General features: G+C 57.6%; 1 protein-coding gene across 1 annotated transcript; it reads left to right on the top strand.

The window, feature by feature from the left end:
- Positions 1-1,721: 1,721 nt before the first annotated feature.
- On the top strand, positions 1,722-9,125 carry SLC29A2 (solute carrier family 29 member 2). Its single transcript, XM_063095401.1, has 13 exons — positions 1,722-1,772; positions 1,993-2,097; positions 2,305-2,386; positions 3,783-3,943; positions 4,145-4,284; positions 4,708-4,842; positions 5,498-5,595; positions 5,822-5,906; positions 6,469-6,605; positions 6,875-6,980; positions 7,086-7,171; positions 8,127-8,326; positions 9,014-9,125. The coding sequence occupies exons 2-13, from the start codon at positions 2,069-2,071 to the stop codon at positions 9,123-9,125; spliced, it is 1,371 nt and encodes a 456-aa protein (XP_062951471.1). The 5' UTR covers positions 1,722-1,772; positions 1,993-2,068.
- The last annotated feature ends 3,250 nt before the right edge of the window (positions 9,126-12,375 follow it).

Below are 12,375 nucleotides of genomic sequence, written 5' to 3'. Positions count from 1 at the left end.
CGCGCACCTGCATTGCGTGTGCTTTTGCAGCAGCACCATTCGCTGTGGTTTTATAAGGAGGAGACAGGCATCCCTGCTACTTCATCGGCCTGAGTATGAACATTTTCAAATATATACTATTTTACATACTATTTTATTCCTAAATACTTTATTTATCTTCTGTAGGTAGGACAATTAGGATATTATATTGACATTAACCTTTTTTGTTTATAGGTAGGTTTTGTTATATATGGATTTCACCGCAGGATAGTAACAAATTATTTATTGCAAGGATGACTGGGTCTGATCAAGCTGAGAACCTCTCCTTGGAAATAAAATTCAAATTCCTCACTCAGCTCTCCCGGCTGCCATCACCAGCCCAGCTGTCCTAGAGACTCTGCCCCCTCTTCCCACCAGGCCAGCCAAAGGGACCTATTTGTATGTCCCAGAACGTGTCAGCACTCTCCTGTCTCTAGGCTTGGGACAGGCTGTTCTCTCCCTGAGACGTCCTCAAGCTCTTCCTTCACCGCCTCAACACCCGCAGTGCCCCCCAAACTTGTGCCATAGCTGTGCCCACCTTCAGGCCTACTTACTTTATTTTCTTTAAATGACTCATTTTTCATAAATAGATGGATTTTTCAAAGAGATGTTTATATCACTATTACAAATACGAAAGCAATATGAGTAGCCCTAAAAATAAACTGTAAAAATAAATGTAGGAAAAAGGAAACTTATTAACTTGTATTTTGACAAAATCGTCAGCAGATGCCCTGAGGCCAGTATTAGCACGAAACGGAGGCTTCCCGCCTTGATATACACCCAAGGCTTGAAAGAAAATTAAAGAGAGAGTAACTTTCTCTTTTGATGTAATGAGTGCTGTCCCTGTTCTCCCTAAAATCACCGGCACGTCCCTGCGATCCATTCACCCCCGATCGTGCACCAGGCAGGGGCGCAAGATGCTGGCAGTCAAACGGCGAGACTGACGAGCACCGTCTTCGCCTCTCAGACTCACGGTCGGCTGGAGGACCAACACCCGTGACCTGGAAACGGCTGTAAAATAACAATACTTGCGAAATAACTGGTGACACAGCGCCGCTCACTTCTCCAGCGTCCCTGATGCGCACGGTGGTTGCGCAGAAACCACACCCGGCGGTAAATTACGAGTTAGCGGAGCGGATTCATTTTGAGATTGCAACGGTTTACGATGGTTTCAGTGTTTCACAGAACAGAAGCGGAGGTGGGTGCGTCTCCGTATGTGGGATGTGCCGCGGCGCCGCTGAGAGTCACGCTGCTGTCCCTAAGCACACACGGCGGCGCTGGGAAGGCGCCGCACGCGCCGGGGAGGAGCCCGGGCCCCCGCCCACGGCCACCCTTCACCCTGGGGGCTTCGCTCAGCCCTTCCCTGCCCCCGGGGCAGCCGGGCCCCCCTGCCACCAGGAAGCCCGTCTGGACGCCCGGCGGGGCCGGCGCCTGCGCTGCGCGCCCTAAAGGCCCGGCGCTTCCTCGGGCACCTGCTGGAGAAGGGCCGGTCTGTCCGACCGCCCTCCAGGTCGGCCTGGGGACGCCGCCAGCGCAGGCACCTGGCCCTGTCCTAGGCCTCCCGGGGGGCCCAGCTCGGCGCAGCCCGCCACGACCGCCGGCGACAGGCCCGGGCCCGGCTCGGGTGACCCGCCGCGTGCGCCCCGCGTGGGCTCCGACGTTAGGGGGCGCAGGCGCGGCTCTGGCGACAACTCGGCGCTGGCGAAGCTGGGAGAACCCGGCGCCAGGTCCTCCGGAGCTCTCGGCCGGGAAAGGTGGGGACGGGGCGCCCTCCCCGCGCGGCGCAGGGAGCGGGTGGGATCCGGAGACCCCCCCAGGGAGGTCCGGGACGCGGAGTGTGGCGTCCCTGCCGGGGTGCGCGGTGCGGGCCGGGAAGGGGTGGTGCGACCCCCTGTCCCCGCCCCGGGGGCGGAGCCGAGGCCCGAGCCTGCGGAGTTGGAGACCCGCCGATAGCGACCCCGGCTCCTTCCCCAGCTCCCGTCCTCCCGCCACTCGGATTCGGAAGACCCGGCCCCGCCCTCCCGCCCCGGCGCACCCCGCTGCGGCGGCCATGGCGAGAGGAGACGCCCCGCGGGACAGGTGACCTGGGGACCGGGTGGGCTGCGCAGGGCGACCCCGGTGGCCGTGGGCGCGCAGAGGCTCGGAGAAGACCGGATTGAACGAGTCTTCAATCCTGAGTCGGGGGTGGGGGGTGTGGTCCCCTCTCCGGAGGGGGCCGCCTGCCAGGTGGGAGGGGCGGCCGAGGCGGGTGCGTCCTCGGGGTGACCTTCTGACTGATCCCCACAGCTACCACCTGGTCGGGATCAGCTTCTTTATCCTGGGGCTGGGCACCCTCCTTCCCTGGAACTTCTTCATCACCGCCATCCCGGTGAGACTCGCGGCCTCGGTGGCAGTGCCCGGGTCACAACCGCCGCCCGCCCCGCCACGTCGCCTTTGACTCCTCATTGTGCCCATTTGTGGGCTGAAGCACAGAGCCTCGGAGAGGGGGATGCCCCTCTTCTGGCTGGAAAAGCCAAACTTCAGGAATGCCCAGATCCCAGAGGGGCAAGGCCACCAGCTCAGGGGGTCTGGGGAACCAGCAAAGGAGCTACCCACCCACCTCCTGTTTGTCGTTATTCCTGGGCCAATCACTTCAAAAGTGGATTATCCAAGCCTTTGGTTTTCTTTGAAATAGCAAGAATTACATTCATTCATTCAACAAACATTTAACGTGCACCTACTGTGGACCAGGCACTGCGGACACAGGAGGAAACATAGCGGAGGAAGGCACTGTCCTCGTGGAGTGTTCATTCTCTTAAGGAAAGGCACAAATGTGGGGTTTGCATTCTCTCTGGGACTGGGTTATTCATACATGTTCAATGCAACAATTTTCCAAATGCTTCTTGAGTGTCTGGCTCTGCACTGGGCCCTGGAGTCCCAAAGATGAATCAGCCCCTGACCATGAGCGCAAGATGGGGGTCAAAGAGCTACTAATAATGTAACATGACACGTGCCATCTCAGGCTTGGAACAGAGTGCTGGGGGTCCCCAGGGTTGGGAGGAGATTTGTAACTTGGGAAAAGGGAAGGTAAAGTGTGCATGGGAGTGGGCAGGGGCCAGTCAGGAGGGGAGGAGAGGGCGGTCCAGGCAGAGGTGACAGCCGTGCAAAGGCATGGACGTAGGGACAGCCAGCCAGTTCAGAGAAAGATCCAAAGTCTGGGGTGCATCAACCTTAGTAGGATGGAGAACAGGCCACAAAAGGGAGGCCAGGAATCTGATTCTGGAAGGCCCCAAATGCTGTTCCAAAGACTTGGGGCTTTGCTCCGCAGGCAATAGGGAGGCATGGGTGAGGGGTGGGGGTGGGAGGAGGTGGGTGGGAGAGAAGCTACAAGATGCATGTTCCAGAGAGAATGTAGTTGGTCAGCACCTAGGCCAGAGCCTGGCTTACAGTAGGCACTCAATAAATACCCACGGAATGAGTGAATCTAGAAACTGCTGCAAGAGTGGGGGTGGGGGCTGGAACCAGGGCCCTGAAGAGGAGAGGTGGCCCGAAGATGGAGCAAGGCCTAAGATGGGGGCTCTTAAGCCTTGGTCTCTGTCCCAGGCTTCAGCCATTCAATTCAGTGCACATCCAGGGAACTCTGCCTGTGTGCTAGGTGCTGGGGACAGGACAAGGACAAGGCAGACAGTCCCCACAGACATTAACCGAGCCATCACAAGCACTGGGGGAGATAGAGGGGGAAGGCTGGGGGGTTCCTGACCCTACACCACCTCCCCATCTCATAGTACTTCCAGGGGCGGCTGGCAGGGGCCAACAGCACAGCTGAGACCCCGAGCACCAACCACACGGGCCCTGCAGACAACTTCAACTTCAACAACTGGGTGACGCTGCTGTCCCAGCTGCCTCTGCTTCTCTTCACCCTCCTCAACTCCTTCCTGTACCAGTGGTGAGAGCCACCCTCCCCCGCACCAGGGACCCCCACCCCACCCCACCCCAGAGCCCCACCCACCCACCTGTGGAGGCAATTTCATCTGGCCCAGGAAGACCGCCCATCCTGTCTCCACTCCCCCTGCAACCGCCCAGCCCCAGGCTGAACCTCTTGCCCGGCCTGGGCCCCACTGGTGCCATTCTGCCCCCTTCTGAGCAGCATCCCTGAGGCGCTGCGGATTCTGGGCAGCCTGCTGGCCATGCTGATGCTCTTTGCCCTGACGGCGGCTTTGGTCAAGGTGGATCTGAGCCCCAGGCCCTTCTTCGCCATCACCATGGCCTCCGTCTGTCTCATCAACTGTGAGTACCTCTGCCCCGCGCCACCCCCCAGCCAGCTCACCCAGGCCTTCAGCACAGCCTCTTTTTTGTAACTGAAAGGGCCCAACATATCCAGGAAGGGAAGACAGCATCATTATCACCCATATCCCTCATGGAGAAACCAAAGCCCAGAGGGGAAGGACAAGTCACTTGTCCTAGGCCTCACAGTGACCTAGGAGCAGGCATCCTGGCCACCAGCCTGCAGACCAATGGCTGCCCCTCAGAAGAGGAATGAATGTGGGGAGTGCCCATTCTAGGCAGTCATCGGAGGGCCCCGAGTCCCTAGGAAAGCTCATACCTGCCCAACCTGGCCCAGAGTCCCCTATGCACCCTGCTGATGCCTCCTCCAGGGAGCCCCCGAGGTCTGCCTCGTTGAGCGGTGGCCCCCACCCCATCTCTCCACAGCCTTCAGTGCAGTCCTGCAGGGCAGCCTCTTCGGGCAGCTGGGCACCATGCCCTCCACCTACAGCACCCTCTTCCTCAGCGGCCAGGGCCTGGCTGGGATCTTTGCTGCCCTTGCCATGCTCATGTCCATGGCCAGTGAGTAGACTTGGGTGGCTGGAGGGCTGGGGTGGCCTTTGGGGTTTGGGGGAGCAGAAGGACTTGTGATAGTGAAATGCTTGGATTCTGGGTGGAGACGGGGATGATGGGGTGATGGGAAGTGGGAGTGGGTCTGGGGCTGGGGAGCAGGGCTCTTGGGCCCGACAGTGAGGAGAGTGACTGGGGAGGACTGGGTTAACTTGGGGGATTCCTGGGACCAATGGTGGTATGTGGAGGCGAGTTAAGGTTGAGACGGGGGAAGGGGGCAGGTTAGGTTTGGGATTCAGACAGACTTGGGTTTGAATCTGTTTCACTGCTCACTAGTGGGGGCACTGGACAAAGCACTTAACCTCTCCGTACTGTTTCCCCACCTAAGTGATTATTATAGCCCCTTGCTCAGATGGTAATGAGCATGCAATAAGAGAAAGCTCCTGGCACATAGTAGATGCTCAACAAAAATGATACACAGGGAAAAGTGAGAGAAGCAAAGGGCTGGTGTGGGGCCTGTACAAGATCTCCAAGGTTGTCAGTGAAAGGAAGGTGTGGAAGGTTCTGGTAGGTGAATCTGAGAAGCGCGCTCTGGGAAGTGGGACAGGCCTGGTGGGAGCCAGTGGGACCACCCACCTCTCCTCTGCAGCTGAAGTTTCTGTTGCAGGTGGCATGGATGCCCAGACCTCTGCCCTGGGGTACTTCATCACGCCCTGCGTGGGCATCCTTATGTCCATCGTGTGCTACCTGGGCCTGCTCCATCTGGTGAGCACGTTGTTGGGTTTGAGGCCCCATCTCAGAGCCTCTCAGACAGTCCTGAGTCCAAATTCCTGAGAGAGGCCAGGGGAGGCAGAGGAGACCTGGGCTCACCCCTGATCCCCAAAGGAGTCAACCACTGGGGGACCCCAGCCTCTAAGCCAGTGTGTGTGGGAAGGGATCCAGACACCCCAGTCAAGCCAGGCAGGGCTGACACTTTCCTATCCTTCTGCAGAGGTTTGCCCGCTACTACCTGGCTGAGAAACCATTGCAGGCCCAAGCTCATGAGCTGGAGACCAAAGCCGAGCTCCTCCAGTCTGGTAAGCCCCAGAACCCAGTTGCAAAGGTGGGAGACCCAAAGGAAGCTAGAGCTACCTCCCCTGGGAAGTGTTTCCCCAACTAGTGCCCCATTCCTAGTAGTCTTGTGCAAACAGAGGCAGAAGATCACAGAGGGAAATCAGAAGGATTAAAGGCATCCCTGCTGCTCTTTGGGCCTCAGTTTCCTCCTCTATAAAATGTGGAGGCAGTAGAACTTCATGCATACAAGCTCTGGACCCAAAGGCATCTGAGTTTGAATCCTAGCTTCACAACATCCCAGCCCTGTGGCCTTAGACAAGTCACTTAACCTCTCTGGGCCTCGGTTTCTCATTTGTAAAGCAGTGGTGATGAGATAAGCCATCTAAGGTGCTTAACTCATTGCCTGGCACATGTATGTGCTTAACAAATCGTAGCTATGCATATTTCCATCATTAATTTCCTTTACCTGCACCCTGGGCTGGAGGAGGATCACTTGTTCTTACTGCTGGGAATCTCCCTCCATTGGGCCTGGTTGTTGGAAAACCAGGGTCACCGGCATAACCCCACCCTCTCTTCTTGCCCCAGATGAGAAGAACGGGATTCCCAACAGCCCCCAGAAGGCAGCCCTGACTCTGGATCTTGACCCTGAGAAGGAGCCAGAGCTGGAGCCAGATGAACCCCGAAAGCCAGGAAAACCTTCAGTCTTTGTTGTCTTCCGGAAGGTTCGGCTTGGATATAGCCCCAGCCACCCTCCCTGGGGAAAAAGAGAAGGACACTCTCTCCAGCCCTCACCGGAGATTCTTAGAATGGAATGGGGCCCTACTACTCACATTGTCTACCCCAAGGTCATAGGGTCATAGCGAGTCAGGGACACAGCTGAACCAGGCCCAGATGTCCTGCTCCTGGGCAGGGCTTGGGCAAGAGGGCTGGAGGCTGAGTGTCAGGCCCTGGGACTGCCCTGCCTGCTCACATCCCTGTCTCTGGCTCCCAGATCTGGCTGACAGCGCTGTGCCTTGTGTTGGTCTTCACAGTCACTCTGTCTGTCTTCCCTGCCATCACAGCCATGGTGACCAGCTCCACCAGTCCTGGGAAGTGGAGTGAGTGTTGTGATGCAGAAGAGAGCAGGGCAGGGGGCGCAGAGGGGACAGGAGGGAAGAGGGGAGTTGGAGATCAGAACGAGCCGCCAGCCCTCTCTCTCCCAGGTCAGTTCTTCAACCCCATCTGCTGTTTCCTTCTCTTCAACATCATGGACTGGCTGGGACGGAGCCTGACCTCTTACTTCCTGTGGGTGAGCACCCCTGGGCTAGGTGATCTGATGTTTTAGGAAGCAGTTTGGGACCAGAGGGCGAGACGTAGCATGGAAAGGTGATTTTCCAATAGTCCAAGTGGCCTGACAACAGAACTGCTGGCCACGTGGCAGTGAGCATCCGGCCCCTGGAGGTATGCAAGCCGGAGCTTGGATCGTGAGCTGCTTGAGAGCAGAAGCCACGTCCAGTAGACCTCTGTGTCCCCAGCATCCAGCCCAGGGCCCCGCCCTCAGTGCTCAGAGAATGTTTTTTTTTTTTTTTTTTTTTTTTTTTTGTCGTTTTTTCGTGACCGGCACTCAGCCAGTGAGTGCACTGGTCAGTCCTATATAGGATCCGAACCCGCGGCGGGAGCGTTGCCGCGCTCCCAGCGCAGCACTCTACCAAGTGCGCCACGGGCTCGGCCCAGAGAATGTTAAATGGAGGTTCCCGCACCAGGTGAGGGGCTGGGCAAGATTCCTAGTTCTCGGATTGCTTTTAGCCACAGTGCTGTTTCTTTAAATGAAATCTTCCAAGGAAACATAACAAAGCAGATCAAAGAGGAGCTGCTCTGATCTAAGTCAGGATGGGACCTGATCTCCAGCTTCCAGTCACACTCAGAAACTGGAAACTGTGGAACCCCCCAGGGATGTTCTGAGGAACCAAGTTTGAAAACCATAGATGCTGTCCAAGGCCTCTTCCAGTTGGCCATAGAGAGAGCAAAGCTAGAGATCAGGAGAAGTGGAGGCTAGCCCCAGGCCAGTCTGTGATGGCTGGTGGCCTTGGACCAATCCCTTGTTCCCTAGAGGCCCCAGTACTGGGTCCTCCCTGGCTCACAGGGTAGGTCAGGTCCGAGGAGGTCATGGGGTGATTGATGGGTCTATCCTATGGGTATCCTGAGGTGCCCCTGGAGCAGAGCCCTGGCCCCAGGGACCCCGCTCACGCCAGCCTCTGCCACAGCCAGACGAGAACAGCCGGCTGCTGCTGCTGCTGGTCTGCCTGCGTTTCCTGTTCGTGCCACTCTTCATGCTGTGCCACGTGCCCCAGAGGTCCCGGCTGCCCGTCCTCTTCCCGCAGGACGCCTACTTCATCACTTTCATGCTGCTCTTTGCCATTTCGAATGGCTACCTGGTGTCCCTCACCATGTGCCTGGCTCCCAGGTCTGGGGACAAGGTGGGGGTGGGGGATTGGAGTGGCTCTTTGAGGAAGGACAGCAGGGCCCATGCAGCTCTGGCCAGCCCAGCCCTGTCTCCAGGCCTCGCTGGCACCACCCTATGGGTGAGGCTGTAACTGCTGGGCTGGCCCCAGGCCAGGAGCTGGGGAGAGAGCGCTGCACTGCAGAGGGAGGGACCTGCCTAGTAACGCAGCCCAGGCACTGATTCTGAGGCCACCTCTATGGCCTTCGGTCTCCTCACCTGTAAAATAAATGGGTGGGACTGTCATCCTTTAGGGCCCATCTAGCCCCCAAATCCTCAGTTGAAGGGGCTACCAAGATTTTGATCAAAACCAGGGCTCATGGACTATTTCTTCTAGAGGCAATGAAGTTGAGAATCTGGAGAGTAAAGGTGACAGCAAGAACCAGGTTGGGGACATTTAGGCAAGAGGGAAGGCGGTGGAATCATAATCCCATGATGTTGGACCCCAAGGGCTCTGAGACATCCTCGTCCAGCAGCCTCGTTTTACAGATCAGGAAACTGAAGGACGGAAAGAAGGGCCCAGTTATGGCGACACAGGGGTTGGGTCAGAGCCCGAGCAGAACTCAGGGGTCCTGTTGGGAAGACAGGCAGAGGACCGTGGGGCTGGGGCCGGGCCCAGCATTTTCTAAGACCCCTATCGCTGTGTTCTAGGCAGGTGCTGCCCCACGAGAGGGAGGTAGCCGGCGCCCTCATGACCTTCTTCCTGGCCCTGGGACTCTCCTGCGGAGCCTCCCTCTCCTTCCTCTTCAAGGCGCTGCTCTGAAGTGGCCCACTGGGGCTCTCCCGTGGCACCCCCTTCTGGAGCTGGGATCCAGCCCAGGGGGGATGGCCAGCCTCTGCCAGGCTGGCAGGCCAGGAGGGGCAGAAGGTGCTCTCCACCCCTGGCCGGGGACCTCCTAGGTGACGTGAGGAAGAATTCACCACCCGTCATTCTAACCCTCACCCAGGAATGGAGCTGCCATGCAGAGGGACAGATTTCGCCTAGACGCGCATAAGACCCCCTTGAAAGGGTGATGATCCGGAAAAAGGGGGCACAGGGCCACAGCCCCTCCCCACCCTCAGGACTGCATTTGTTAATCACAAAAAGCCCACTTGCTAATCACCAGCAGCAGAGGCCACCAGTGGGGACTTGCTGAGGGTGTGGCTGATGAGGCCCCTGCCTCGGGCCAACGCCGGGCAGGAGCTGTTCTTGCCCCCGGGCCTCAGCGCCTGCCTTGGTCATGTTCTAGGGTAACCCTGGGTGACCTCAGGGTAAAGGGTGCCAGGGAAGTTGGGGGGAGGAGGAAGGAGGAGCAGGTGTTGAGGACCTGAGGGTGCTCAAAGGACTGGACTCCGAGCCTCAAACAGCGTTTTCATGGCTAACCCTTACTGGTCCCACGCCCCAGGACCCAGCTGGGCCTGGGTCCCAGAACCGCAGCTAGCCTGCGTGTGTGTACTGCACTTTACAGTTTGCAAAGCTCTTCCACATCTACCCTTACTGACACCTCGCTGAGGCCCTTGGAAGGAGCCAAGCAGGGACTGTGCTTCCCCCACAGTACAGGTGAGGAAACTGAGTCCCGGGGGAAGTGACTGGTCCGTGGTGGAGCCGGGACCCAGCCCCCCGCTCCGTGTAGGCGCTGCTCTTCCTGCCTGCCACCCACCTCTCTGTCCCTCCAGGCTCACTCACTCCACCCTTTTGCTCCGTTTTCCCCCCTGACCCTCTCCCGGGTCTAATAACAACCCCATTCATTTGTCTGGTGCCTTCACTGACTCCTTATTTCCCAAGTGCTGCTGGTTCTACTGGCCTCAATGAGCTGGATGGGGGGGGATGACTGTGCCCACTTGACAGGTGGGACGACTGGGGCCCTGAGAGGGCCAGGGGTTAGTGGGCATGTTTGTGCTGGGCACTCCGGACCATATGACAGCTGAGAGAGAGGCGTTGCCTGCAGGAGCCCTGTGCTCCCGGGCAGAGCACCTAACTGGATGGACGACTGTCGCTGCCTTCCATCAGCCCCTGGGCCCTCACCGGCGTCCTCTGCCTCCCCAGGGTTGCTCTGGAGGAGGTGTTCCCCCAACTGGGCCTTGAGGGATGAACGTGAGTTTGCTGGGCTGAGGTGGAGGAGGGGCACCCCAGTGAGAGGTACCAGAGCGTGTGGAAGGCATAAAGTGGAATATACAGTGGTGACTTCTGCAGGGCTTGGGGGGGCCTTTGGGGGTGAGGGAGAGGGAGGAGAGAGGATGAGATGAGAGCAGTGGTTAGGGACAGATGACAACTGGCCTTATGTGCAGGGTAGAAGAGTCTGATCTTTATCCTGCAGTCAAAGAAAAGTGACAATGGAGGTTTTTAGCTGGAGGGACACGGGCAGGTGTGTGTTTTAGGAAGACCCCTCTGGCTGCCTGTGGACAGTGGACTGAAAGGAAGGCACAGGAGCAGGGAGGCCTCAGAGGATTCCAGTCCTGCAGTCCCGGGGCAGGTGATGAGGCCTAAACAGCGGCTTAGAGAGGGATGGAGACAGGAGGGCACCTGCCTCTCTGAGGCCACTTAACCTCTCAGTTAAGTGCACATACACCAACCCAGAGTCCTGGGTTCCAATCTAGATCCTTTTGCTTACGAGCAGTGGGAATGGGACTTGCCGAAGTCTGGAGTCCTGGAATGAGGTCGCAGCTGGAGTACACACCGATACTGGGGAAAGTGGTAGTTGGAGTCCTGGAAGTATCTTGCAAAGACCACTAGGCTTAGCTGTGCCCTTTGACTAGGACTGGTAGAGGCAGGACCCCAACCCTTGCTGGGTCTCCTTTTCCTTCCCTACTTTCAGAGACTGTTGCCTGTTGTACCCAAAAGTTCCCTAGACCTGTCAGACCCACCTGGGGCCAGGAAGACAGGCCACCCCCTCGCAGGCCAAGCAGCCCCAGGGAACCCACTGGGTCTACCTGTCACCTGGAGCAAGGCCAGGATTGGGCTGAGCAGTGGAGGATGGGGCCAGAAATAGGACACTCACTCCTCAGATGTCCTCATGATGTCACAACCGGGAATCCCACTTCCATCCTCCCTCCTGGTAGACCCAGCCCAACTTCCCCGCTCAGATCACGATGCAGCTGGCTTTTGATATTGGAAACAAATACCTGGGCTGATGGGCTGCACCTGTCCCTCTCCTAAAGCCAAGTCTCCAGCTACTGCCACCTCCCCAGCCCTGACACAGCTCTGCCAAAAGGCCCAGATTTCCTCAGAAGCAGTCAGATTCCATCGTAAACACTTGGAGATGGCTCTCTGGAGAGGACACTGAGCTCGGATCGGTGGAGTGACACAGATATTTGAAACCCAGTCCTTACTCTCAAGTTGCTGAGCCTTTTATGAGGAGGAGGCTGGTTAGCACTGGTTAGAATTCCACTGCATGAGAAGCATTTGACATGTGTCATTTGCTTCCCCAGCTGCCTCACCACAGTCCTGGTCATGGGGGACGTTGCCAGTGCTCCACCCCTTCTGAGTGGCCCCAGAGGCCTCCCTGCCTCAGCCACTCTCCAGCTGTGGATGGGAAAGGCCTCTATGGCCACAGCTGGATGGACCAGGGCTGAGCTGTGAGCCAGGGCAGCCACCATTGGCTGGCCCAACATCTGTGAGGTGGCCTGGTCCAGGCTCTCTGGTGAGAGGAACCAATCAGCTCGTCTCTCTTAGGAGAATGAAGCCACAACATGGGGGTTGGGGGCAATGACTCGAGATCATTGGGACATTGGAAGGATTAAGTCATAGGGGGTCACAGGCATGACAGAAGGGGGTGTTGTTTTGTGGTCACTAGTTTCAATGATATCCCAGATGGAACCAGACAGCATCTTTGTTCTCTTACTTCTCAGGGTATCTTGACAAAAACCCTTGTTGACTGAGGTCACCTTGATATAGGAAGTGCTAAGTTTCCCTGGGTTTGGGTTTTAGCCACTCCAGGAGGTCTCAGGCCCCCTCCTCTGGGCTCTCCCCTGGAGGTAGGTTACTGTTGCCAGTTAGACCTTTTTCCGGCACCAACACAGGGAAAATGAGACCA

Source organism: Cynocephalus volans, chromosome 4, assembly GCF_027409185.1.
Source record: "Cynocephalus volans isolate mCynVol1 chromosome 4, mCynVol1.pri, whole genome shotgun sequence".
Classification (NCBI taxonomy): Eukaryota; Metazoa; Chordata; class Mammalia; order Dermoptera; family Cynocephalidae; genus Cynocephalus; species Cynocephalus volans.
Note: the sequence above shows the minus strand (reverse complement) of the source record. Positions and strands in the feature narration are given on the sequence as shown.

Coding starts and splice junctions, on each gene's coding strand:
- SLC29A2 (XM_063095401.1), top strand. CDS start 2,069: ATGGCGAGAGGAGACGCCCCGCGGGACAG. Junction 6,606..6,874: donor TCTTTGTTGTCTTCCGGAAG/GTTCGGCTTGGA, acceptor TCTGGCTCCCAG/ATCTGGCTGACAGCGCTGTG. Junction 6,981..7,085: donor CACCAGTCCTGGGAAGTGGA/GTGAGTGTTGTG, acceptor TCTCTCTCCCAG/GTCAGTTCTTCAACCCCATC.